At 36.7% G+C, this 26,425-nt stretch overlaps 1 protein-coding gene across 1 annotated transcript in view; it reads right to left on the bottom strand.

The window, feature by feature from the left end:
* Nucleotides 1–271: 271 nt before the first annotated feature.
* Nucleotides 272–26,425, bottom strand: part of PLCL2 (phospholipase C-like 2) — a 42,185-nt gene continuing 16,031 nt past the window's right edge. The window contains exons 3-5 of the mRNA XM_009867596.1: nucleotides 21,483–21,558; nucleotides 8,941–9,050; nucleotides 272–451 (exon numbers count right to left, since the gene is read on the bottom strand). Coding sequence (XP_009865898.1) covers nucleotides 272–451; nucleotides 8,941–9,050; nucleotides 21,483–21,558 — 366 coding nt within the window. The remainder of the gene's footprint in view (nucleotides 452–8,940; nucleotides 9,051–21,482; nucleotides 21,559–26,425) is intronic.

The raw sequence follows: 26,425 nt of genomic DNA on the forward strand, positions 1-26,425 counted from the left end.
AACTTTTCAGCACGCTGTTACTGAATTACAGTATCTTTTACACATATACTATATTTTGGCCAATAATGTAATTTTCATGTTACACAATACCATTGCCTTCACAAGCAGAGCTGCTACATACATTCACAGTTTCAATAGACTGTAATTAGCTTCTCCAGTTGTGCTTTAAAAATTCCAAATATTTGCCAACAGTAAGTTCAAAGCAAATGTCCTATGCAGCTACAATTGGTCACAGAGTTATAAACTCCATAATTATGAGAAGAGCCTTCTCTCATTCTCCATTTTCATCACCTGCTTTTTCAGGTATGACCTCCAGACTTCGACGGGGCTTTGAGATTTCTGTATTTTCCGTGCCTGGCTTATTGAGTCTACACGAAAGAGTGGCATAATGGATTTGTTTCAGATTCTCCAGTGCTTCATTTTTAGCGTATTTGAGAAGATCAGCTTGTCCCTGTAAGAAAAAAAAATGCAGTTAGAGTACACAATTGATAATAGGATTCTCTTTTTTTGTGTGGTTTTTTTTCATTCTGTTTGTTTCATATCAATGATACAGTTGCCCTGCTCAAAAAACCAACCATCCAACCAAAAAAAAGTCGCCCAAAAAATCAAAACAAAACTCAAAATTGGATTATTTGACATTAGTAAGAGCCAAGTTCTCTGCTTTTTTTTGAGCCAATCGGTTGCATAAAAAAAAGATATGGATCACTTCTACCTAACAGTTTGCAGGAAAGTAATCTGGCTGAATGTGTAATCCATGGGGACTATAAATTTTTCTGCATAGAAAAAATTGTGAGGTCTGATTTTATTACTTCAGAAAACTGTTAAACTGATTTGTTTTTTTGTAAATACAGGTTGGTAAACAACATAGAAAAGGATAGTGATGACAAAGATGTCATAGGGTTGTTAGCAGATGGGCGCTATCACTAGCCCTATCTACTTGCACTCTTACTCTTCATGGTAGCTAAGTTCTGTGTGAAGGTGTAACAGAAACTGTTCCAGACTGAGGTGATTTGGCTCTGTCCTGCAGTATTAAGCTACTCCATCTCTTTACATGGATTAAAGCCTTTGAACAGCCACCACTCTCACTATCAGACTACGGACTGCCCTTCCTGCAGCCCTTCCCTGCCCGCCCTGCCCACGTCCAGCGAACAAGCAAAGCAGAAGGTCTGCCAGGGCCAACGTGTCTGCACTCCGGAAGGAGAACTGCCCCACAGCTTACAGAAAAACAAACGATGCTTTAAAAATACCAGATCTTAAACAGTGACATTTCCAACTGAAGGGGAGAAAAAACACACACACACACTCACAAAATCAAAAAAAAACCCACCCAGGTACTGTATTTCCTTGAGACTGTCAGTTCCTATAATGTCTAATAAGGTATGAATACTGACTGCATCTTTTCCTGTGACTGGGGTACTCACGTCTGTCCTGTGTAAATTCTGGCTCCTGACAGACACTTCTCTTACCAAGACGCTAATGTCTCTTCTAGAGACGTAACGGATACATTGCCTCTCCTCCTCTGCCAAATAAGGCTGAAATCCTACTTTACTTTTTGATTTAAAAAATAGAAGTAGAACAGCAAGTAGACAAAAACATGTGTGCACTCATGGTGTGATCTTCCAGCCTTACTTCTTTAGCAACTCAGAACATAAATACTACCCTATGAAGTAAGCAGAATTACGCATTTGAGGTACACAAATTGAAAACAAATACTGCTTTCTTCAGACAACTAATGCCCCCCTCTCCTTATCCAAGACTATAATGGCCAAAGTGTTTTTTTCTGATTACGAGACAGGAAAAAATCTAAAAGCTCACCAATCACAGCACAAGCTTCAGTAATATTTTCTTCTAAAGAAAACCAGAGCTTTTTTTTTTCCAAATCACTTTTTTTCCAAAGTGACAAACAACTAAAAGCTAATTTAAAACACTCCAGGATACTAAATGAGTCATATCTGGCGTGCATCTGTTTCTAGCCTAAGTTCCATTTTACATGGATTAGTAAAATATAGTTCTGGAACTTTAATCAAGTTGTTTATTACAGGCAGAGCTGCTAGCAACATTCTATTAATAAGGTTGCCCAAAACTTCTCATTTAAAATAAATTTGCTTTCAGCAAGCTTGCCAAACTTCAACCACTTAGGCTGATGCTTTCTATGCAGGATTTTTGCCATTGGCAGATTTTATTATTACCGTTCAATATTATTCTTTAACCTCATCCATATGGTTCATTCAGTTCTGAGAAAAAAGACAGGAAAATGCTGTCAGGATTTCTTTAACAATCTTGCATCCTTCCCTCCCCACTCCCACCTGGGGAGTGATCACTTCAGTGATCCAGAGTATTGGATCAAAGTTACAAGTTTTTAATAAACAAAAACTAGATTTTGAACATTGTTAGTACAGTCACTCTGGATTTCATTCTCCATCATTCTTCATCTCTTGACAGCTCCAGCAATGTGGCAAGACAATGCATATTCCATTCCCACACACCAGTGAATACGCTTTAGAATAAAAAGTTAGGTTTTTCCTGCGTGGCTTCTCCAAGTTGTCTTACCACGAACATTTGGTTGCCAATGCAGGCAGTCCAAAAGCCAGACTGGAGGAGGGGAGAGAAGAGCCTGGGACAGCGACTCTGCTAAAGAGACAGATGGAGAAAAGGAGAGGGAAAGACCAATCTCTGGGACTGTCCTGGCAAAAACTCCAGGACTGTAGACAGGGAAGTTGGACTGTACTATACAAAGTAGAGACTAGATCTTACTGAAAGAGGAGATTGTGAAAGAATGAAAAATACAGTGCGAAAACACTGAATTTGGATCAGACAGGTGAGTGGAGAAAGGGAAAGATTGAGGCAACATTTGAGACTGGAATACAGGAAGAAAACAGACTGACAAAATCCACCACGTCGAAAGAAGCCTGAAAAGGATAGACAAGTAGAAGGACTAACAGCTCAAAAAGAGCAAGAGCGCTTGGTAATGAGACTAAAAGCTGGTGAGAGAGAAAAAGAGAAAAATGCAAAGCAGGGGAAAGACTGAAGAATACAATGAAATCAGGTGATGAGAAAACTTAAGACTCGCTGGGAAGGATCTCTGGAAGAGGCCAAGAGGGGGCAATACGTACTAGAAAGCAATGGGAAAAAAACTGCCAGGAGAGAACATTAGGCACCAGAATACATTTGGAACAGAATACTGGATGGAGGAGAGAGGGGAGGGAAGAAGCCAGGGGTTATCAGGAATGGCTGGTATTTCAGCAGGGAACTGGTCAGGGAAAACAAACTTTGTAGACAGAGATAAAGGCTGGATTACTGCAGACAAGAAGGGCTCAGACTAAACACATTTGGCCAAGTGGGATCAAATTTAGAGCAGGGTGGAACAGAAAAATTAATCTGTGTATATTGCTCTCTTCTCCAACACTTAGAATGAAGCAATTGGTTTCTGAATGCCTTTGAACCAATAAAAATATTTGTGAAATGAAGCACACTGTCACTATCTGCTGCCATGTCTTGGTCAAAAAATAAGACAAGAGCCAACCACTGCTACCAAACGGCACAAGTGAGGTCTGTGCAATTGATCTAAAGTGCCTAGCTCTCCCATTATGAAGCCATATACTGGGGAAAAAAAAGCAGTATGCATCTTAAAAATTCAAACTGAAGTCACAGTGAACACTGTTGAACAGTAATGCAATGTATCTGAAGGCCAGAACAGTCATCCAGATCTGAAAAATTTGCCGCCTCCCAATTAAAGAACTCAAAGACCTTTCTTTTAGTTATATATCAAATGTCTCTTGTCCAAGTACTCTCAAGATTCAATTTCAATTCTTTACATTTTATGCATTCTGTAGCTGCATAGGATCCTGATTGTCACAGTGGGTGCTGTTGATTTAAGAAGTAACTTAATAGCACAGTCAGGTGACTACAAGCTGGAACATGGGACTCTCTGAGATCTACGGACTACTTGGAGGTCTTTTACCTTCTTGCCAGCCCAAATGGCTGTATGCTACTTGCTCTGATAAAAATGTAAAACTAATAGGAGAAATCTATCAACAGCTCAAACCATAGACAGCCAAGCAGATTTACTATACGGAAGTAAAAAAAATCCTTGCATTTAAAGAAACAAAGCTGGCCCATGGAGATAACGCTGGAATCTGGAGCAGTTGCAGAACCAAGCCCATATCTTTCTTGCTATACAGTAGAGCTGACTTTGTCAGACTTTCACCTCAGATAAGTCAAAATGTAAATTAATTTAGTCCTTAGTGCTGTCTGTCAAACACACAACAGAGCTCAGGTTTACTCCCAGCACTGTGATTAACAAGCAGTTTGCAATAATTTCCAGTTGGAAGCAGGACTGATACAGGTCTTGCGCACTGCAAGCGCAGAGCACTGCGAGAGAGCCATCCCCACAGCAGCAGACGGCAATAGCACCTCCCTTTTCTTCACCGTGGGCAAAATCCACTACCAGAACTGAGTCCTATGTAACCTCTTTCACATACTGACATTTACAAGCTTCAGAAAAAGAATCAAGCACCAGGCTGTTTTGTAGGCAGACATGAAAAAGAACTTCAAGAACATCAAAGCACAAAACTGATACTCATTCATAAGTTTTTAATAAACAAAATGATAAAAGATGCGAATTAATGTGAAAGCCCAGTTCAATATCATTCATACCTCTCTATCCCAGTATGCCTGTGTCAACTACTCTTTTGGGTTTTTTTAAAAAAAAACAGCAACAAAAATTCTTCTGTTTGTTTTGAAGCTTTCGGCTAAGAGGCACTGTTTAAAAATACAGGTCCTGAAAGGTAATTAAAAGCAAAACCATAATGGTATCTATCAGTTCTCATATCTATGAAATGAGATATTATTTCAGAACCAACCAGATACAGCAGTAACTAGAATGTCTCAGCACAGCTACCTTTACAATCTGGTATGTATTCAATAATGATTTTTGGTTCTTCAAGTGAACATGAAAGTACAACTGCAGAGATGACATTTGAAATAACTGCATAAACACTCTCTTCCCCCCTAAAAGACCCCCTAGAAACTGTATCACTAATGCCTGGGCTGTAGCTCAGGTTCTGGGACAAAAAGCTCATACCAGCAGAAGTAAGAGGCCAGTATCCCTTTCTCAAAGCATTTCTCTGAGCAGTGGCTGCCAGGTACAAGAGGATGCTGCAACGCTCCGTGTCCACCAACATGTTCTGGGTGCATTTTCAGAATCAGGGCATAAAGGACTTAACTTCTAAACATAGGTTTAATTAGGAGTCAAAAATCCTATCAGTCCAGCAACATCAAGAGACTAGTAGTTTTGGATATTTAAACTGAACTGGGATGTGGAAGGTTTCTTGAGTACCTAGAGGACTGGGCAGCAGCTATCAGAAGCTTTACAAATGTCCCATGGTGAATCTATCTGCAGGTTTGATCAATAAAATTCAGATGATCTACCAAAAAAAAAAAAGTTGCACTCCTCTAAGTGCCTTGAATATTCCATTTATAAATACATTTATAAAAATAATATAGGTGCAGAATCAGCATCATTACAGAGGTAACACATGCCATGAACTGTATGCCTCAGTATTTCTTTCAAGAGAAAGTAATTCATGTTGTCTAATGTGACATGTCTAAAAACTCATAGCCAAGAAGCAGAATCTAACAAACGCTGGAGATAGGAGTCCCATCTTCATATCCAGTACTCCCATTGAACTCTCCCTGTGTGTTTGGAACAGCTTTTTCTTGCAAAGCCTATTTTAAAGGTGCTGTTATGCTCTTCATATGGGCATCTCAAATTCTGATCCTATTTAGGGGTTTTTTTTTAAACTTTGCTATGCAAGAAAAGTCCACAAATTGTTATACTAGATTGCTTGTAGGAGTCTGCTGTAACAGCACTTAAGAGTGATTTTCTTTCTACAAATGTGTATTCTTACTGGCAGGAAATGTGATTATCTATGTTTAGAAAATATGAGTGTTGTCAGTCTCAGTAATGACAATAAATAAATTGCTAGTAAATGTTCTTGCAAACTGCCTATTTGAAAGAGAGGAATACTCTAACACTGTACAGTGCCTACGTCTCTCAGGCAACAAAGTTCGCTAAAGCAGATTACATTTACTTCAAGTGATATTCTGAAATTAAAACAAATTCCTCTATGTGCATATACAGGGTGCATAAAAATGGGAATGAATGCATATACACATTCACAAATTGAATAAAGATATTTTGGCTGAGTTCAAACATACTATACCTATAATAAATTTGACCACATGGCTTCAAATTAGGAAAAATAAAATCACTTAAAATAGTAATTGCAATGCATGCACATGCACACACATACATAGAGATATCTAATAGCTACATTAGATGTTCTGAACAGTTATCCTAGAATTGAGCTGTTAACTTTGTTATTTTATCAAACTTTCCATTGCATCAACTGTAGTCAAAATGTCCCACTTTAAAAAAAAAATCAATATATGAACCTTGAGGGTAAAATGTAGCTTAATCGGTTTGGAAAACACATCAGCCACACCATGGGAGCATTCTGTGATTCCTCTGTGAGGGAGCTGAGGATGGCGCTCATGCAGAATTATTTAGTAGTGCTGTTCAGAGCCACACAGCAATTCCTAAACCATAGCCAAGAGATCACGTAAAATACTGTTCATAATTACAAGAATAAAAAAAAGTTAAAACCATCTAAGCAGTGCACTGCCTTCAGTGTACTGGCTGCTCAACTGCCTTCCTTGTTGAAAAGCAAAACTGGGGGCCACTGAATACAGACGGGTTTATTTCTTGGTTGTTCAAGAGGGAAGTTAATTTGATGTAGGCAGGGAATTCAACAAAAAAAGATAAAATCCTCTTGAAATGGCTGTCCTGATCAATTTTAACTCTCAAAACGTGGGCATTCATGTTCTATCCCTGTCCTCACACAGTTTTTGGAGTACCAGAAAAATGGAAATGGGAGAACATATTATTAAATCAAACTTATCATTGCAGGTCCTTTTCTCCAGAAAGGAAGAGTAGTGTCTTAGGAATTGGTATCTTTTTTTCTATTTAATTATGTAACACAAGAGAAGTTATGGTTACAGCCTATAGTTAAAAAGTTACCAGTGAAAAACCTCAGTGTTTACTTCAGACAAATCACAACCTCTAACTTCCTGTACATCCAAATGCAAATAGCAGGACTTAATGTAACAGAACTTCTGGTAACACCTCCTGTTTAAGTTTAGACAAAAGGTTGTTTAAACACCTCTTTTTTTTTTTGATGAAGTATTAGTTATTGGACAAATTCTACCTTCCTACAGAAAGGACCTTAATCTGCAAGTAGAAATAAAACAAGCCAATGTTGAAGAGATTTTCTGAATAACCCCTTCAAAAGGAAGGCCTTCTAGCTTCATAATTACATTAATCCTAAGGATATGTATAAACATCCTTCAGTGCTCTGAAGAGCCAGATCTACCATGTGGGTTCTCTGATTCCTGCCTTACACAGAAATCACGACTTCACATTTCAGTTGCTCATCAACTGCACATCCCCCTCCCCCCCGCCCAGCCCTTATGTTCGGAATGGAAAGCAAAAATGAAACAAAGGTACTGCTGTTCTAGGCAGCATTAAAATAGATTTACCTATCCAGCCTGATACCTGATACCTTTGACAGAAAAGTAAAGAAGGGATAAGAATTTATTTCTTTGACATTTGCCCAAACTCACTGAACTGACTCTGCCCCTTTCTGTTCCCTAGGTAGCCCAGGAACGGTACCTGGCACACCCCATACACTGTCTTCAGGAAACTCCGCTCTAATACAGGAAAAGTGACAATCTGGTCCATTTACCTATCAGCAGAACCTGCAAGCATATTTTTAGAATGTATTAACTGTACATGCTGTAGCAAATTTCATCGCTTTTTGATTCTCCTCTGCACTGGATTTGTGCAGTGTTTAACACAAAGGAAACCGGAGCACCAGGCAACAACATGAAAAGCTTAACAGCTGAAACCAACATGGAAAGCTGGAGAAATCCATGTGTATTACTGATTTTCTGAAGGAGTTCACTGTAAGAAGAGGTGATAGGGAATTCTATTTTCAGAAAGAACTAAAAATAAAAAATATGTGGGAGAAAATAATTTTCTTTATAATTAAAACAGACTTTATAGTTTAATGTAGTGATGAAATATTTGATTGAGTGGGAGAGAAGAACTCATTAGTGGATGTAAACACAAAACTTGAATAATTTGGGCTAGGAAGATAATGTCAAGGGAATAAATTACAGGAGGCGGTTTTGCTATCTCTATAAATTTTTATATACTCCACCAAGATGAAAGAGCAGCGATAAGAAACCTGAACTGTTCCACATTCTAGTTTCCTGAAGGTTTCTGCCTGAGAGATTTTTTATACTTCACCACCTACTCTTGCATCAAAATGTAAGCAAATCTACTTGACAAAATGCAAAGTGAATCTCCAGCTCATACATACTCAACTTACCTCAGTCTGTATTACTGACATAATTTGTATGTATCATTACCCACCATTCATCACTGACTGCAGTAGCAACAGCTTCCCTTTTGTTTTTCTGTAACTGCATTAACCTTAACACCTTTGTTCCCTTTCAACTCACAAAGTAGGGTTCAAACATCAGCATAGCTTCCTCCCAGCCCAAGACACTTCACAAAAATCATTGTCATTGTTTCACGTATTTATTCAAGATTACAGTGGACTCGGTTAATGTTAAAGGGTTGCAAGAAGAAAATGTCAGGCAAACTAAATGAAAAAAAAACCCCCAACAATAGAAAAGAAGAAAAATTCACACTGAGAGTCTGCTATGTTTTCAAGTTATATAAACTAAATTGATTATGATTATAGAGGAGAGGTGAGTAACTCCAGGTGAACACAGAATAATGACCAATAATAATATTAGAATGTCAATTGTGAGTGAGAAAATACAGTAACTAACCAAAGGAAGACACATTACCTTCAAAATTGTAATGTTCCAAGTAAAACTTTCTACTGACTTTTGCAGTTTTCTTTCTTTTAAGCCTTCTCTTGCTCCTATATTGTGCAGGTTTTCATGAAACTCCATTGCTGTGGAGAACAAAAAGGGGAGGAAAACAGTATTTTAGTGAATTTTTATGATGACAGAGATAGTGATTTGAAACTAGTAAGGCAAAAGGAAAGTGAAAAAGCTTCAGAAATTTTATTCTTCAAGCACGCCTCTGATCTAGTAATGACTACCGTTATACAACATGCCAATGTACACAAATCTCTCTAAGCCAAAATCTGCACTGAAGTACCTGATGAGTTACTGCCCTACAAAGATCATGGAGCCAAGCAAATATTTACCATACAAAAATACTGTTTATGCATAATGTGCCGAAGCCATTCCACTCCAGCTACACATACCTAGCAGTTGGCAGCACCATCTCTTTGCCTTTTTTCAGGAAATGAAACAAAGTCAGATCCTCCTACCAGCGCACAACCATGTAAAGCCTCAGCAAACAAGTGCTTCCAGCTTAAACAAGCACTACTGATCCCCCTGTCCTCAACATCTCTTGTGGATGGGATAGGCCAGCTCCTCCTCTTCATGCTATACTAAAGCTATCCTACTCTAAGCCTAAACATACGAGGGACAAGCATATTTGAATTTTATTTCTGTTTCCACTACTAGCTTGCCTGATAAATTGAAATGAATTATTTTGCTTCTTCATCTCAGCTTTTCCACATGGTGAATGGAATGAATGATATTTGCTACACGATATATGAACAACTTAATTTCAGAGCATGAATGCAACAGAGCATTTAACTGTTAATTATCTCTCTCTTGGTCTTCCACTTCTACATCCCTGCTTGGTTTTCTTGCATTTGGAACTATTTAAGGCACTAATAGTGGCAAAGCAATAACAAAAGTGTTCAATTGTAAAATGAAACTGGTTTCTTAGAAGACAACAGAAAAAGAAAAAAAGAGGAAAGATCTTTTCATTTACAGTTATATTAATAAAATGAAAAATCTGTCCATATAAACTCATGTTAAAGGGCCTTTAATATATGCTTGCAAAGAAAACAGGATGTTAAATGTCTTTTTTTTAACAAATACACAGAATTTTCTATCTCCTTGCAATTAAAAATCCAGTTCTCATTCTCTTTAAGAAAAAGAGATTACTCTTATGAGGCTAAAATGCTTCTAGAATTATTAATCTAAAATTAGTAATCTGAACTGCCGGAGAACTCTTGGAGGATAAGACATAATACTAACCTGATTTATCACTCTTAATACATTTCTGTATGCACCACCTGCTTAACCCAAAAAGCACGTTACTCATATTTTCCATTTATACCAGCAGATGTTAAAAAGGATATTATCCACAAGTTTCTCAGGGATCACACAGATTATACAGGATGTCTATTCTTCTTGTGTTCAGATGGAATTTCCTGGGTTTTAATTTGTGCCCACTGCACAAATGTTTTTATCTATAACGAAATTATTATTGATTCTTGACTTGAGCCAGAAAGCTCAGTTCTAGAAGTTCCTTTTAATTTGCGAAGTCAACTTTCCTAAAATCCTTATTTACAGAGAAGCACTGAGGTTGTAAGGCACCTTTGGCGATCTAGTTGGTCTAGTCCAACCACCTTACTCAAAGGGTCAGGTAGAGCAGGTTGCTCAGGACCAATACAACATCAGGACACCAACTTGCTGAGGAGACCGTTTGCCCCAACATCCAGGGGACTGATACATGAAGATGTTGAAACAGCAGTACCTCTACTATCAACCAGTGACTGTCCTCCAGGTGGACTTCATGCTGCTGATCACAACGCTTCCAGCCTGGCTGCTCAGCTCGTTTTCAGTCTACCTCACTGCCCACCTACCTGGCCTCTGCTCGCTTCCTTAGTTTGCCTATGAGGACATTAGGAGAGACAGTGCTGAAAGCCTCAATAAAGTCACAATAAAAACCATCCACTGCTCTTCCCCTCCTCTGTCAAGCCAGTCAACTCATTGTAGAAGGTTGTCAGGTTGGTTAAGCCTGATTTCCCTTTGTAAACCCATGCCCACTTTCCCCCACCACTTACTTGTTCGTTTGGAAATGGCTTCCAAGAGGACTTCCTCTGCCACCTTCTCAGAGAATGAAGTCAGGCTGACTGGCTTGGTCCTACTTTTTTACCTTCCTTGAACTTGTTAAACTGTAGTAACTGCTGCTTATGACAGCGTGATGAGGTTTCAAACACCATTATTTGATTCCCTTCTGAATTGCTGTTTGTGGAATATTAGGGCACCTAGTTTGCATAAGTCACATTAAAAAGCCTAGCCACCCCCATTCCAGCATAAGTAAGGGCTATCTGACAGAAGTGAAGTGCTTGCAAAACAAAAACACTTTCATCTTTCATAATCTGGTTCAAATTTGCCACATTAAGGGACATCTTTTCAGTGAAATATTCACCCCAACTATTGTAAATCACGTAAATGCACTGTAATCTATGTCATGTAATAGCAGTAGCACAACTCAAGAGAAGGTTTTTAAACTGATCAAAATACTGCCAACAAATTTTCCCAATTATAGTAAAAGATTCCACGGCATATCCTTCCACTTATGTTTAAGCATTCTTAAAAGTAATCCTTCAGTATATCCAAATAATTATTTTCCCCTTCAGCACTGAATCACTTTCTGGTTCCCCAGTGAATGCTGATTAGTTTAGTACGAATTTCATGATTGTCTCAGCTTTTCTTTCTCTCAGATCTCTTCCCTCCCCACCTCCCCCTATCCTGGAATGCATTAGGTGGCATTAACACTTCTTCATGCCTCCTGGGAACACCTTACCGTTGAAGACATTCTTCTGAAACTTTCTGTAAAATTCTTTTCTCCTATTTGCCCTAACTTCACATGGCATGAGGAAAAGAGAAGTGCTCTGAAACTGATCAATGCAATAGGAGCCCTATATCATGTGAGGACACTAATAAAAATTTGCTTTGATAGTCTAGCAAAAAGAAAACCAAACCAGGAATAACTGCTCTCTAGGTACTCATCAGTCAGGTAAGTCCTTGGACATCAAAGAATCATTTCAGCTGAAGCACTACATTAGAATGAATGTCCATCAGTAAAAATCTATGTAAAATTTATAGCCATTGTAGATGTGATTGTGTAAGCAACCTTGAAAAGGAAGAAATTACTCAAATAAAAAATTCATATTCACTTTAAATAGAGCTTCGCTGGTCAATTTCCAAAAATTGTACCTGGAAGCAGACTTCAGGACTTTCCAGTCCTGTGTTTTCTCAATCTGCTGCATGATGAATCCTCTAAATAATATTGCATGGCAAATCTCAAAACTTGCATTAATTGATGCTCAGCATATTCTGATGGAACTGATATGACAGTATACAAACTGGGGTGTCTTCTTGCTGTGACAAACTTCAGTAAGAAAAATACCTTTCCTAAATCATAGAATCATAGAATGTTACGGGTTGGAAGGGACCTCTAGAGATCATCTAGTCCTACCTCCCATAAAACATACAAGGCAATACAACAGTCGTGATGGGCTGATAAGAATTCTGGGCCATCACATGTCGGAATAACTTCCAGATTAGAATCTTAGCTTTATTTTATAGTTCTGGATTTTTAATCAGTACTTTGTCACAAATGTGTTCAGAAGTTCCAAAACCTTTCATAACTTGTTATGAATGTATGTTGTTGTTTTGCTGATGTTCAGAATTCTGGAAGAAAGAGATTTATTTCTGCTGCTGCCCTGCACATTGGATATGTTGGCTTCCTAGCACCTACATTGTATCTTAAGAAAAAAGTTTTATTTGAGGACATATTTCAGAAACAACATCATAGGTACTGTTAAAAGTTACTCGTCTCCAACTGTATTTACCTCGGAAAAAAGTTTCTTGATTTATTCAAAATGAAGTAACCTCATATAAAATTCTGTCCTTAATTACTAACTAGAAATGACACATGTTGAAATTTGGTTAGCAATTCCTCCCACTACTGGGCTTTCACTACAGTTCCAAGGTAGTATACTTAGGATAATGATTAAAATGTGACATATAAGGCGCATAAGTGATTCATCTATCTTTAATTAAGGCATACATATTGCATATATTACACAAGTAGCCTTAAGGCACTGAGTTGCATGTGTTTATATGCTTTCTTTTTTACTGTAAAATGAATATATCTTTGTTAGAAAACTCTGTTGACAGTTATTTTTTTATTAAAATCAAGATGTGAAAAGAGACTGAATCATGGAGATTGGCTTGTGTGTGCATAAGGCAGGAGTTCAGACTGTTTGGAACTCTGCAGTTTGTTTGCTTTTGTAAGAGTTACTACCACAAAGCCCTGGCATACAACCTCAGTTTATAGGGAAAAAAATCACACCTTCTCTTTAACTGGATTTGAGATATGCACAACACTTGCTATACTTTATTTCTAAAGTCAAACTTCTACTTGACATACTCGTTTGTTTTCTTTGATGAAAGCTTTCTTGCCAAGAGCATGATTTACAACCTAGCTGAGAGACATGATGACACAGCAGGTGGGCTCCTCCTAATACGGGATTTTTCACTTAACATAGAACTTTATCAGTGAAGTGGCACAATGGCAAAACTTAGGATATAAATGTATATATTGAAAAGGCCTAACACGAAATAGAATCATCATAGAATCATAGAATGGCCTAGGCTGGAAGATCATTTAATCCAACCTCCCTGTCATGAGCAGGGACGCCTCCCAACTAGATGAGGCAACACATGGTGACTGAATGGGAATTGAACCCACGACCTCGGTGTTATCAGCACCACGCTCAACCGACTGAGTTAACTGGCCCCCAATAGATATCTAAACAATACTTATCTATACCTATATAAAATACACACTGATAATACTGTAGGTAAGCATTTCAGTCAAGCCAAGTATATTTTATTTCATACTTGGTAGAGCACTTTGATGTAAAAGTATATTAAATATTTTTCAAAAGAGTCATAAATAAGTAATAAAAATTAAATAAACATTAAACAGTTCTAAAATGGAAGTAAAATACCATACAGCTCTTGATTAGGTTACCGCATATTGCAGCTCAATTACTATGTACACTCATCTCTAATGCTTACAAAGTTTCTATGAATAATTTCCATACACAGATTCGTTCTTCACAAGAAAAAGAATGAAAGAAACACTTTATACATTAAAATACTTCTTCCTATACTGTATAGGTTAACTGGTAATATAGGAAATGAAAGAACTCTAGGAAAGAATTTAGGCAATAAGTACTCATTTCCTCATATAGGTATTTAATCTGCATAGACAACTGCTACACTTGACCGCATCTTTGAAAGCTTGGCTTTAATTTTTTTACAGCATTAAATACTTTCCTTAATATTTTTACTTCAGATTATATTCCTTAAACAATCAGGTATTTAAACCTCACAAACAATTTACTCTTAAACTGAAGTTTATCAGAAAAAAGATTGTGTCTGGCTACCAGATCATATAAACAATAAATCAGACAAATCATGTTAGGAAGTAGCAGAAGTCACTGTAGTTGTAAGTTCTCATATATTTTGCTTACAGAACACTTTTCAAACAAAGATTTAAAACTAAGCTTGATAAATTAATACTTAGAGCACCTCATCTAAGGATCACTACTAACTGCAAAAACTGACTTTTAACAAGAACAAGGAATAGATGTTCATGTGCTTTCAAGCACCTACTTCCCACTGAAGTCACTCAAATCATTTAATGTCATAACTAGAGAATTAGGGTTTATTTGCAGATTCTGGGTGTGCTGTGCTTCAGCTTCAAGAAGCTCCAGGTCTGAAATACTTGCATTCAAAATAACTAGATTAACACTTGATGAAATATTACATTAACTAAATTACTTGTTCAGTATTTCTAATTATTCCAACTTCTTTAGCAATGTACAGTTATCTGTGTATTAAGTGGAAATGTTCCCCAGACACAGCCATGTACTGCCTTTAGGTTTAACCTAGATGGTACCTGCTGCCCTTTTATTCTTTAAAAGCAGCAAAGACAAATTCTCTGCATGAGATAACCTTTTTATCCCAATATGCCAAGCAATAATGGCATCTCAGCCTGCCAAAAGCCATCCTCTCTGCAAGGACTAAATTAGCATTTAGTCTTCCAGTCCAGATTCATCCAGTTCCATATGCAACCACAATAACTCAGTTTTCAATATAAGACACATTCTTTAATGCTGGGAACCACTTAAGACATGAAATGGTCACCAACTTCTTTATGAACCACTGTCAGCAGAGATTCAAAGTAGTTGCAGCACCAAGCTTACACTGTTAAGAAGTTACAAAGAGGACACTTGTGACATCTGGCCTTCATTTAATTAAAACTTGTTTACTTCCAGGAGTTAAATAACCAACTCCACTTTCCTCAAGCACTTTAAAGAACACTCCTGGGTAACGTTAACCTTCTAGGTACCAGAGTCAACAAAATGCTTACCAAACTACAAAGCATGAAAAACTCACACGCCAGCATTTTTTGTATACTTCCAAAAGAGCATTGCTACAAAATGCACAGAAACTTAGGTCTTCACATATTTAAGTATCTGCTTTGAAGAGAAGACTCATAGTATTTCACCCCCAATGTAAGGAAAATTTCCATCCACAAGGACAGTCCTCCATGAGGACAGACTTCAGAATGTGGGTGAAGTTAAGCCACTATCATGTATGAGAATGAATTAATACTGTCAATAAAGGGCAGAAACACAGAGTTACAAGGGAGAGGATTTTTTCCACAACCCACTATTTCCATCTTTTATTTATGAGCCTTAATCCTCAAAAAAGACCAATGAAAGTCTAAGGAAAGAGATCCTGATTCTATTTAATGCTAGAAAGCACACTTTATTAAGTGTGATTTATGGAACACTGTAGTTTATCCTAGCCTTCAGATCTTTTTGCTTCCACAGGAACGCAGCTTCTCCATTCTAAAATATCACCTTCTGCTCCAGAGAAGCTGGGTACCTTTTTGTTTCAAGTTGTCTAATTATCATAATTAGTCAAACCCAGAGCCATTTCACTCACCTGTAATTCTTACTCTTTTTCGCTGTTGTTTAAAATATGAAGAAGAGGAATAGATATACGAAAGCCTGTTCAACTTCTCAGTCCTTTAGCTAATAACACATATTACAAAATTTGTCTTTCAACCACACTGATTAGAACATTTTCCTAACTCTTGCTTTTTTTAAACCCCATCTATGGACAGGTTGGAACTGTTGGTTAGTCTCAGTCAGCAGCTGTTGTTCTGTTGTCCCACATAGACACAGATGGTCCATGGGGGCATAAATGGGCTCTTTATCCTTTCTTACTGTTTTTGGGCTAGAGTATAGTTAAGATAATGGTGTAGCCTTTGAGCCACTCTTAGTACATAAAATTTCTGCTGTATTTGTGAACTCTACTTCTCTATATCTTAAGAGAAATAATTAATCTTCATAATCATAGAATCATAGAATGGCCTAAGCTGGAAGGAACCTTAGAGATCATTTAATCCAGCCTCCCTGCCGCCAGGGACGCCACCTCTCGACTAGATCAGACAACACATGGGGACTGAACGGGAATCGAACCCGCGACCTTGGAGTTGTTAGTGCTATGCTCAAGTGACTGAGATAACCAGCCCCCTAATCTTGGTTCTTTAATCATTTTAGCAGATAGAAGGCAACTGCTAAAAAATAGCACCTACAAGCTAAAGTAACAGATTAATTTTGTGAATATTTCTGTACTGGGAAATATTATAGATTTTTTGCTTTTACCAGTGAACATCATGAAAAATATAGTAAAGGATCCAATTCTAAGATTTAACTTGAAATCAGCACTTCCTATTGACACAGTCAGACCCATTAAACATTGCTCAGTTATGAAGTGCAACAGCAAAGGATAAGGCAGTATTTTTTCGATAAAGCAGCACTTCTTCACTCCCTACATATGAAGCCATAGTTTAAATGCAGTGGCTTCTAATCAAAAGTCAAGACTTGAGGATGAAAGGCAGTACTTCTGAAGCCAAGGGTCTACAAGTTCTGCTGAACTCGTGTGAACTCCACAGTACCTATACCATGAACACTGCAAATTCTCTTCCAAGTCAGGGATAACTATAAAAATGTTGGGAAGAGCTGATCTTGTCATTCATTTTCACTGTTTAAATAACACCTCAGTTGCATGCCTATATAATCAGTCAAATGCGTTCCTCAAGATTTAATTACATCCATTTCTTTTCCTCTATTAATCGATTATCTAATCTGAGAATATTACTTTTTCTTATAGGCTTTGTTCTGATGGACCCTAGGATAAAAAAACTATTTAGAATGCAAATAATAGGAACAAATACTAAAAGAAATGGCTCATTAAACATGTCATTTTGCTGAAAAGCTAATCAGTATCAGTGGGCAACTGAGAGTTATAGTTATTTGAACAAAATTGATTTTACTGCTTTAATTTTCAGCTACAGGAAGCACTTGCAATGCTTGTATGGCCATCACCCTAATCTTTTTCTGCAGGAAGCTCACACATAACTTTTTCCCAATGGATACTGTGCACTCTCTTTATCCTTGGCAGCATCCAGAATGGCTGGATATTCCCTATTTTGAAACTGTATTATGTTTCTGACACTGCTGAAGGACTGCTTTGGAGTACACGTCAGAGAATGTGCTTATGTCTTTTACTACTTGCATTATTTAATAAACTAACTCCCTGATGTTTTAGTCACTGTATAGTTGAATTAAATAAGACAGTCCCTGCTCCATCAACTTAGAATCAAAGTATAAAGAAAAAAAGAGAACAGATGGATAAAGAAAGAGTAGGGAGTACAAGGAAGCAGTGAGAACTATTTTGGTTAATGTGGTAGGAGGACATGTGTCAATCTAGCTGTATTTGTGGGATAATTTTAAAAAACAAGTCAAAGGAAGTAGCCTGGTGGATGTTTACAGTGGGCCTGTGGGACAACATGATTGAAAGCATGACGATGGCTGACAATCCATCAGGCAGTGGAAACTCTTGCTACCAAATGAGCAAAGAAAAGAAAAGTGAAATCAGCTCAGACCTGATGTACACCGAGGAAAAAGTATAGAAATTAATACAGGGATAGACATCATCCAAATGACAGCCAGGAAAATGATGTACATAAAGCAAAACTATAATGGTCCAAGTCAGAGAAAATGATAGTTGAGATCCCAGAAGATAAGAACCTGAACAAGAGTTCTGGCTCCACAGATGACTAGGGAAGTTTAGATCTCTAAAACCATACAGAAAAAAAGCAATTTTGACAGTTAGCACACAGTGCTGGAATGTATATTTATGCAAGATATTAGCAGTAAACTGACACTGTTAGAACTGTATAAAATAATTTCATTTCCTGAATTAAGAGAGCAGCCTTAGAGAATATCTCTTGGAAGTACTGTCAAGGCTGCTTTTTCCACTACACACATTAATTTACCCTTACTGATACTACATTTCCTAATTATCAGCGTCAAAAGATCCTCCTGCACTGTGTCACAGTCCTATCTACACTTGATCATGTTCAATGATTCTTTGTCACCAGCAAACTGTGTTCGATCATTATTTGCCCCTCTGATCATTTAATGTCCCTTTGAGCTCCCACTGATGAAAACCAAAACTCTAAAGCCGTGGTTCTCTCTTTTAACCTGTGATGAGCTCAGGCAGTATTTAAAGCAAAAGAATGCAATGGAAGATTGCAAAAGAGAAGTACGAGAACGATGCGAGTTGGGTACAGAGGAGGCTAGGAATGGGGTAGGGTGACCTGGACATTCTGGAGAAGATACAGGAGTATTTTAGGTCTTAACAGATAAAGGGAATGGACTGGATTATCTTTAAATCCCCTTTAGCACTTATATTCTATTTTCTTGAATGATCTTTATCTAGCTTAATAGCAACAAAATAAATGGCACCACAATCATTTTGAAGTTATGCAGATTTTTTTTCTTTGTTTTGTTAATGGATAAGAAGTACAGTGGGAACTAAAGCAATATCACGTTTCCATATCTTTTCATTAATGTATCTAAAATGGTTTCAATAACTATTTAATTAAGAATATAACGTGTTGAGCTGAACTGAATATGCTGATGTGAAGAAAACAGAAGGTTTTTTATATGGTTTAATTTTAAAGAAACAAAATGAGGAAAGAAGTTTACAGTCATATGTTCTTAGAGAATATCAACAGCAAAGGGCCTGAATTCTGAAAAGAGCCATCTCAAAAATCATATCTTTGCTTATTCAATAGGCCATCAACCGAAGTAATAAATAATGGTGCATTTATTTTAAAATCAGTTCTGAGGGCTTATTATTAAACTTAAGTTAGAAAATGGTTTCACAGAGAGAGTCCACTTTGTTCCTTTAATAGAATTCTCTCATAAGGCTGTTCATCACAACAAAAAATTACTACTTATTGGCAGCTTGAGTATTTCTTCTTATTCTGGCAGCTTTTTCACTCCATAGAACAAAATATCCCAGACAAGGGCATAAGTTTGCTTCTTCCTTATCAAGAAACAACACGGGAAATCATACCAGAACTAAATAGAGTAGCATCTACTGAGATCATGAGATCAAATAATCTTAAGAAAATCTTCAAAACTATTGATATTAAAAGTAGTCCAATACAGCTCATTCAGTGCATTGACCCTTTAGGGCTGAAGCTGCTCTCAATGGCAGGATCTAGCGCATAATCCATACTTACACTTATGCTGGAGGTTTATCATTTAAATGAGATCAAAATCTCCACTATTTAGCATGGGCTTTAAGTCTTTATCATTCTTCAAAAACAGATTCTTGGACACAGCTGCACAAGATGTAGAATGAGACTGTAAGACCCAAGAAAATTACACATATAGAAGTTTAGTGGAATCCATATGAGCTAGTAGAAAGCAATCTTCCTGAAGGGCAACAGTTCTAAAATACGAGGTAAAATGGGCAATTAGCTTTTGCCTTACCTCTAACCAAGCATCTAAACTGCTTCAGACACTGAATAAGCTAAAAAACCACGTCACACTGTCACCCCAAAACGCAGCAGGTGATTCAAGAAGTAAGCATACAAATCTACAAGACAATTTCTTTAAGGCAGCATTATATATCTTGAGTTTGGTGTTCTAGATAAATCTCTGCATCTACAAACAAGATATGTGAAGCAAGATTTTGTCACTCATGGTATTTATGATTATTTATGTTTGATAGCTTGAAATAAACAGCACAAATTAAAATTTTCACGTATTTTGACAGTTCTGTGGTTTGACTAAAGTTCACAGAGTCTGAGGAATGTGTGTTGTGAACAAACGGGAGATATAGAAAAATGAAGCAGGTAAGTCTTCCTGGTGCTCATCTAAGTTGGAAGATGCTACTAACAGAAAAGAGTTTGTAGAACGGTGAGGTTGGAAAAGCATTAATTTTTATTTTCAGGAAAAGAGAATGAAGAAAAGAGACTGAAATTTATAGGAGAGCAGAGAAGTGGATCGAAGAATGGAAGAAAAGCATGGAAGATGATGGAAGCAGCAAGATCACGAACAACAGATAAAAAGAAATGTATTTTTATATAAAAAGCTTTTGTTCTGATTGAGTCATGCAAGACATGGCTATAGAAACTTTGACTGACTCTGCAGCAGACTTCCAGTTTCTGATGCCAAATGTGATGCATCACTACTCTAAGTAGATTTATAACATTGTTTTAAAAATACTTAAGAAAGGCCAAAAGAGAACAACAGATTAAACAGCAAGGTCAGAGATGCTATTCAAAATAAGAGGGAAACCTTCAAAACTCAAAGTCCTGTTCAAATGAGAAAACCATTACAAAGTATCAGGTCAAAAAGAGACAACTTGTGAAGGGATTAAGAACTCACTACACAATCTGTGTCAAATATATATCAGAAATGGGAAAAATTCCAGAGAATCTGTGGGACCATACTGGCCATAACAAGTTTAAAAACCTAGATGTTCTGCATCCGTGTGGTTTGAAAAGCCTGCCACAGACAATACATGTAATTGTCTGCAAAACCAGTTTTACTCTGAATAGGTAAAAGAAAGCAGCAGAACCAAAGGGTATCCACTCAACAGATCTAGAGAAACGCAGAGACACAGTATCTGAATTACTGTAATTACCAAAAGGCAAGGTACTTCATTAAGGCTCTTGAAGATGTTAAAACTACCATGACAAAAGAGAAGTTCTCACATAATAAAAGAGGAGATTGGAACAAATGGTTAAAAATTTCACTGTGAAGGAAGAGAATTCATTTTCCTGTAATCCTGTTTGCATCTGCGGAAATCAGAATATAGAGAAGTTACTGTCCATATATAAAATAATCATGCTTTCCAAAGACAAGCTGTAATTCTATAGATCTTTGATTTCTATGATTTGAAATACCCTTTTCACTGTTATTCTACATGCCTAAATTACAATAATCTCTTCTAGTTTTTTGTTGGTGGTGTTCCTGGGTTTTATGTTGGGTTTTTTTGCTATTAAAAATGCATTAAATTCTTTGTAACATTTGAAAAAACTAGCTTGTACTTACCTGCTTTCTGACACTGTACTATCTTGTCATATAAGTTGTCTGTATTTTCAACTAGAGTCCTGATGGTCTGAATCATCTGTAGAGAAAATAAATTAAAATATACCAAAATATCAGAAAAAAATCAAATTTACTGAAAATATTTAATCTGTAAAATATGTTTAACTTTGAACTCAAATAAATAATTTAATATTTCTTATTAACATAATGAATACATTCATTTTCCTGATTATTACTGGACAGAGAAGTGCTCTAAATGCAGCATAAAGACACAACAAAATACGTTTTTTGACTGGAATCTGTGAACATTGAAGCAAAATGTCTACTTCATAATTAATTGCCTATCAAAACAAGTAGAAATTACACAACTATAATCCAGGTAATTCGTTCTGTTGGCTCGAGTGAGGTAATGTGGATGCAGGTTTCCTCTTCCTCGCTCACTCTGACATTCGGGATGATGACCACTCACCACCCAGTGCTTCTTTTCTCGCATTGCTTTTTCAGATTTGCTCCTCCACCTTTTCCCTTTCTGTGGCTTGACACGTACATATGTAAGAGACAACACTCTATGAAGGAAAACAAATCTCTCAAGGCTGGTATTGGCGGATAAGGAAAAATAAATTATTCCTCTACCTGATCTTTCTAAAGAAAAAGCCTTTCATGGGAAGCTCAGCTGAAAGCACACCAACTAAGATGGAACCGTGAAGATTCTTCAGCCTAGAGCATGTATTGAGAAGTAACGGTTTTACTTCACACCTCACCCACTGACATCTCTGCAGACAGATTTCTCATCACTAAAACAATGACTGAAGTTTGACACATTACTTATGTGGGTGTTCATGTAGAACTTGCTTTTCCTTTGGAGACCACAACTGCTGGTAGGAGCAGTAACATTCTGTGTTACAGAAAGAAAAAAAAACACCAAAAAAACCCCCAACAAAAAAAACCAAACCAACCAAACCTCTCTAAGACTTTCCTCAGAGAAATAATGATTTAAGAGGCAGGACTACAGTAGTGCTTTCTCACATATATGAGAAGAAGCTTTGTCCAGCTGAGTGACATTGAGGCTGTTTTTCTGAACACTGCTCTGAGGCATAAACCAATTTGGAAAGGCAGGCAAGTAAGCCTCAGATTTTTAATGATGGCAAGTGTGCAAGTGAGAAGGAAAAACACCTGCACTGACGTAAACTGCTATACATAGCTCTATTACTTCCAGCTATGCAAAAATCTGGTTTATGTAAATTAAGAAGCATCTAAAAATTCTGTTTCTGTAATTACAATGTTAGGCTTATAGAATAAAGAAAATTATGCAAACTCCACAAATCTATGTGGATGCTACATATGAACCATGTCTGACCAAACAACTTTAAGTATGTGGAGGTCATCATATTGAATAACATACCTTCATGTCCTGGTTAACCTGTATTTAATTTCAAAGTATGCATTTACCTTGATTTATATTAAGTCATCTTTTAAAAAAAAAAATTAAATATAATAAATAAGAAAAAATATAACTTGATCAAGTTGCTAAGATGCAAGTGAACTACTTCAACTTAACATTTTTTATTGTTCTTTGAATATAAATATCAATATTCATTCAAACAAAAACTGCCTATAAATAGCATCATGCCAATTAATAATTAGATGTCATAAACTGAAATGAACTATTTTAAAGAAAAGTATACTCAAATAAGAGAGTATTATATTTCAGCCAGACAGGCTACTATAAGGAGCACTGCAAATTGACTATTCATGATAAGTCAAGGAGAAAGCTGCATTTTACCATATTTCATTACTGCTGGGTCTTTAAAACAGTATTCAGAAATTGAAACGAGCCACTATAAATTTGCCTGAAAAGCAAGGATTTTACCTATTTCAATATATATGCCATCCAACACATTTCTTCATTTGCGCACTTAAATGAAGAGAACCACAACACAGTTGACTTCAATTGCAAGCATATTTCCAATATGATGTGATTTTGCTACTTGCTGAAAGGATACCATAAAGCATCCTCCACTGAGAGTCTGCTGCATTGAAAATCACCTTGAAAAACAAAATGCTGAGCATGTATGGCTCTGGTATTGTCAGGATGCTGATACACAACAATAGGGGGATTCTCTATTAATAAGACTCCTTTCACTTGAGAACCCTTTCACTTGAGACTGGAGCTCATTGCGGTGAGAGACTGACTGTGCTGCCTCTTCAGGGTATCTGTTCTGGATGAACTGTATGAAATACTGCAACTGCCCTGCACAAGTCTATTCTGTGCTCCTAAAAGTATATGTATAATATAATTTCTAAGTCATTTCAGTTAGGTCCTATTCCAGACACAGAACACCTCTGTCTGCTCTCTTTTCTTCAAATCATACATTCTACATGCACATCTGATAATTTAGAAATACTAAAAAGCAAGTCTCAGCAGATTAGAAAATTTACTCTGAGACACTGCACTGATTTTCAGAAACATGAGAATTCAAAGACAAAAATACTGCTTCTTTGTTTACTTCCTATATTGACAATGCAAGAAAGTTGCACTAGTTCTGCAGATGAAAGGAAATTAAACTAATTGCTGTATTGGTGTTCTTTCACCACGGAAAGACCAACACTGAAGAATAATTTATAAGAATGTGTAGATTAAATATTTCACAGCTTTGGTATGTAAAGTTGCTTTGCCTAAATATTCTCAGATCAAAAGCAATGCCTTCGTTGCCACTTTTGAAAAATAATGTTGATGACAGGAATTATTCAAATACCAATTTTTATATTACCAATGCCAGCAAAGAAACTTTGGTCTCTAAGAGACATACAAAGCTGTATTTAAGATTAACACCATCACTAAGCAAAAGTGGCCAAGCAAGCAATAATTCAAGGGCTGATTGCCACCACCATTCCATCAGTATTATGCTACACTCCAATTTTGTCGATGTCCTTCGCTAAGGAAATAACAGAGCAGTAGCCTCTGTGCATGAGTAGGTGTCACCTTTGATTTGCACTTGCTTAATAAAGTATTAGTTCATTATAATCTTTTTATATCGCTCTTCACCATGCAATCACCTTTTAGTATGCATTCAGCTATTTGCTAAATGACTCTTATGTAGTGTATGAACGTATAAATTCTTCCTGGTGTTCAAGCCAAAATTATAACATCACAAAAACATTCATGTACATATTAGCAGAAACTGAAAGACTTTTGGTAGACAGACCATAAGGAACAACTGCATATAAATCACTATATTTAAGCGGAAAATTAGCCTGCTCCAAATGACACTTGTATATATGTGTGTGCTTCATATAAAAGCAAAGTAGAAAATTACGAATAAGCAGGAACTTTGGTGTGAAAACCAGTATGTCTGCAGCAGAATGAAAATCGAATTCGTTGTACAAATTGAGAAGAAAGACTAAGTACAGTCTAGTATATATCAGAGTAGTCTATAGTGAACAAGTCAATTAATAAGCAGGTATTTGCTAACCACAGCCAACTTTGAGACTATTATCAGTGACAAAACTGGAAAGTGAAATGCAGACAAACTTAACAGGTAGCAACCAGCTACCAGCCAACCACTAAAAATGCATTGCAAATTACCCATGCCCATCTTACAAAAAGAACAGGTATTGTATGAAGTTTAGTAGGTACACTTTCTAGCAAGTCTTTTACAATCGTAATTACCTTCTCTAACCTATGTTGGTTTTTTCTGGAAGTAAAGATTCAAAATACCCAACAATTTTAAATACAAAATGTATAACACTTGCTGGAGTTGCTTCAACTTTCCCTTCGATTCCCACCACCCCAACCCAATCTTAGTATGAACAGAGAACTGCTCAGGTACTTGCTACATACCAGACTATCTACCTTTTTTTTTTCCTTTTGGTCAATGGAAAATGGGAAATGCAGAATGGCATGCTTTATGAGCCTTGAGGTCATCATATTTTTTAAGAGGCCAAGAAGACAGTTTCATTGATTTGCCAAACTCTATTTGTTAAATCGTGCAAACATTTTACCCAGTTATCAGAAAAAACTGTCAGTAATTCTAACAAAAGGACAAATAGCAAAAAAAAAAAAATTAAATTATTCTTCAGGGGGTTTTGGAAATAAACACTAAATGATTAATCCAGATCTGTCAATGAGTATTAGAGACCTGTATTATTATATATTGTCCCTGTCTTAAAAAGCATGGTAACAATGGTTAGAAATTAAAACAATTCTTGTTTGAAACTCATGGAACGGTGTTGCTAACAGCACCATTCAGCACTTATGTGATTCTGCCTTCACAAACCAAATTAAAAAGTCATATATGTAAAAAATATATCTATCCTTTTTCTCAGCAAAACAGAACTCTCTCCTTAAGAGAGACCGTTATAGAAAATTAAAAGAATATACGTGTCTAGACTACTCTTTAGGCTTATTTTTTATGTTGCAAAGCTTTGCTAATTCTGCTGTGTTGTTTATGGAAGAGGTGCTATGAACTATTACTATGTAAGACTACGCACGTATATAAGCACTCACACGTATGTACACATGCACGTATTTAGGATCATTCAATTTCAGCTGAATTTGAGCAAGTGAAGATCTATTTCTACGGAAAGACAGTTCTTCTGGTAGGAAATAGAACATCCTGTTTATGCCCCCAGCTTAGGGAAAAGATGCAGACTGAACTCAGTCCTAAATATTTTAAGCATGATGTTTAACAAATAATACAGACTATGAGAAAGAAATCCTTAAAAAAAAAAGCCCAGATTTATTAATTCCTCTGCATGTGGAATTAGTTGGTAGCACACCAAGAGAGACATCAGCTGCATTTTAAAACGCAGAAATCAGCCAATGATAAATGGTGTTTGGCTGACAAAACTCAATGAGAGAAAACATCTTCACTGACAGAGCTGCAACACCAAGAATGAACTTTATTTTTAGCAAGTAAAGCACACTACACATTTACATTTCACAA

The sequence above is a fragment of the Apaloderma vittatum genome, unplaced genomic scaffold (assembly GCF_000703405.1).
Source record: "Apaloderma vittatum isolate BGI_N311 unplaced genomic scaffold, ASM70340v1 scaffold21004, whole genome shotgun sequence".
In the NCBI taxonomy this organism is placed as follows: domain Eukaryota; kingdom Metazoa; phylum Chordata; class Aves; order Trogoniformes; family Trogonidae; genus Apaloderma; species Apaloderma vittatum.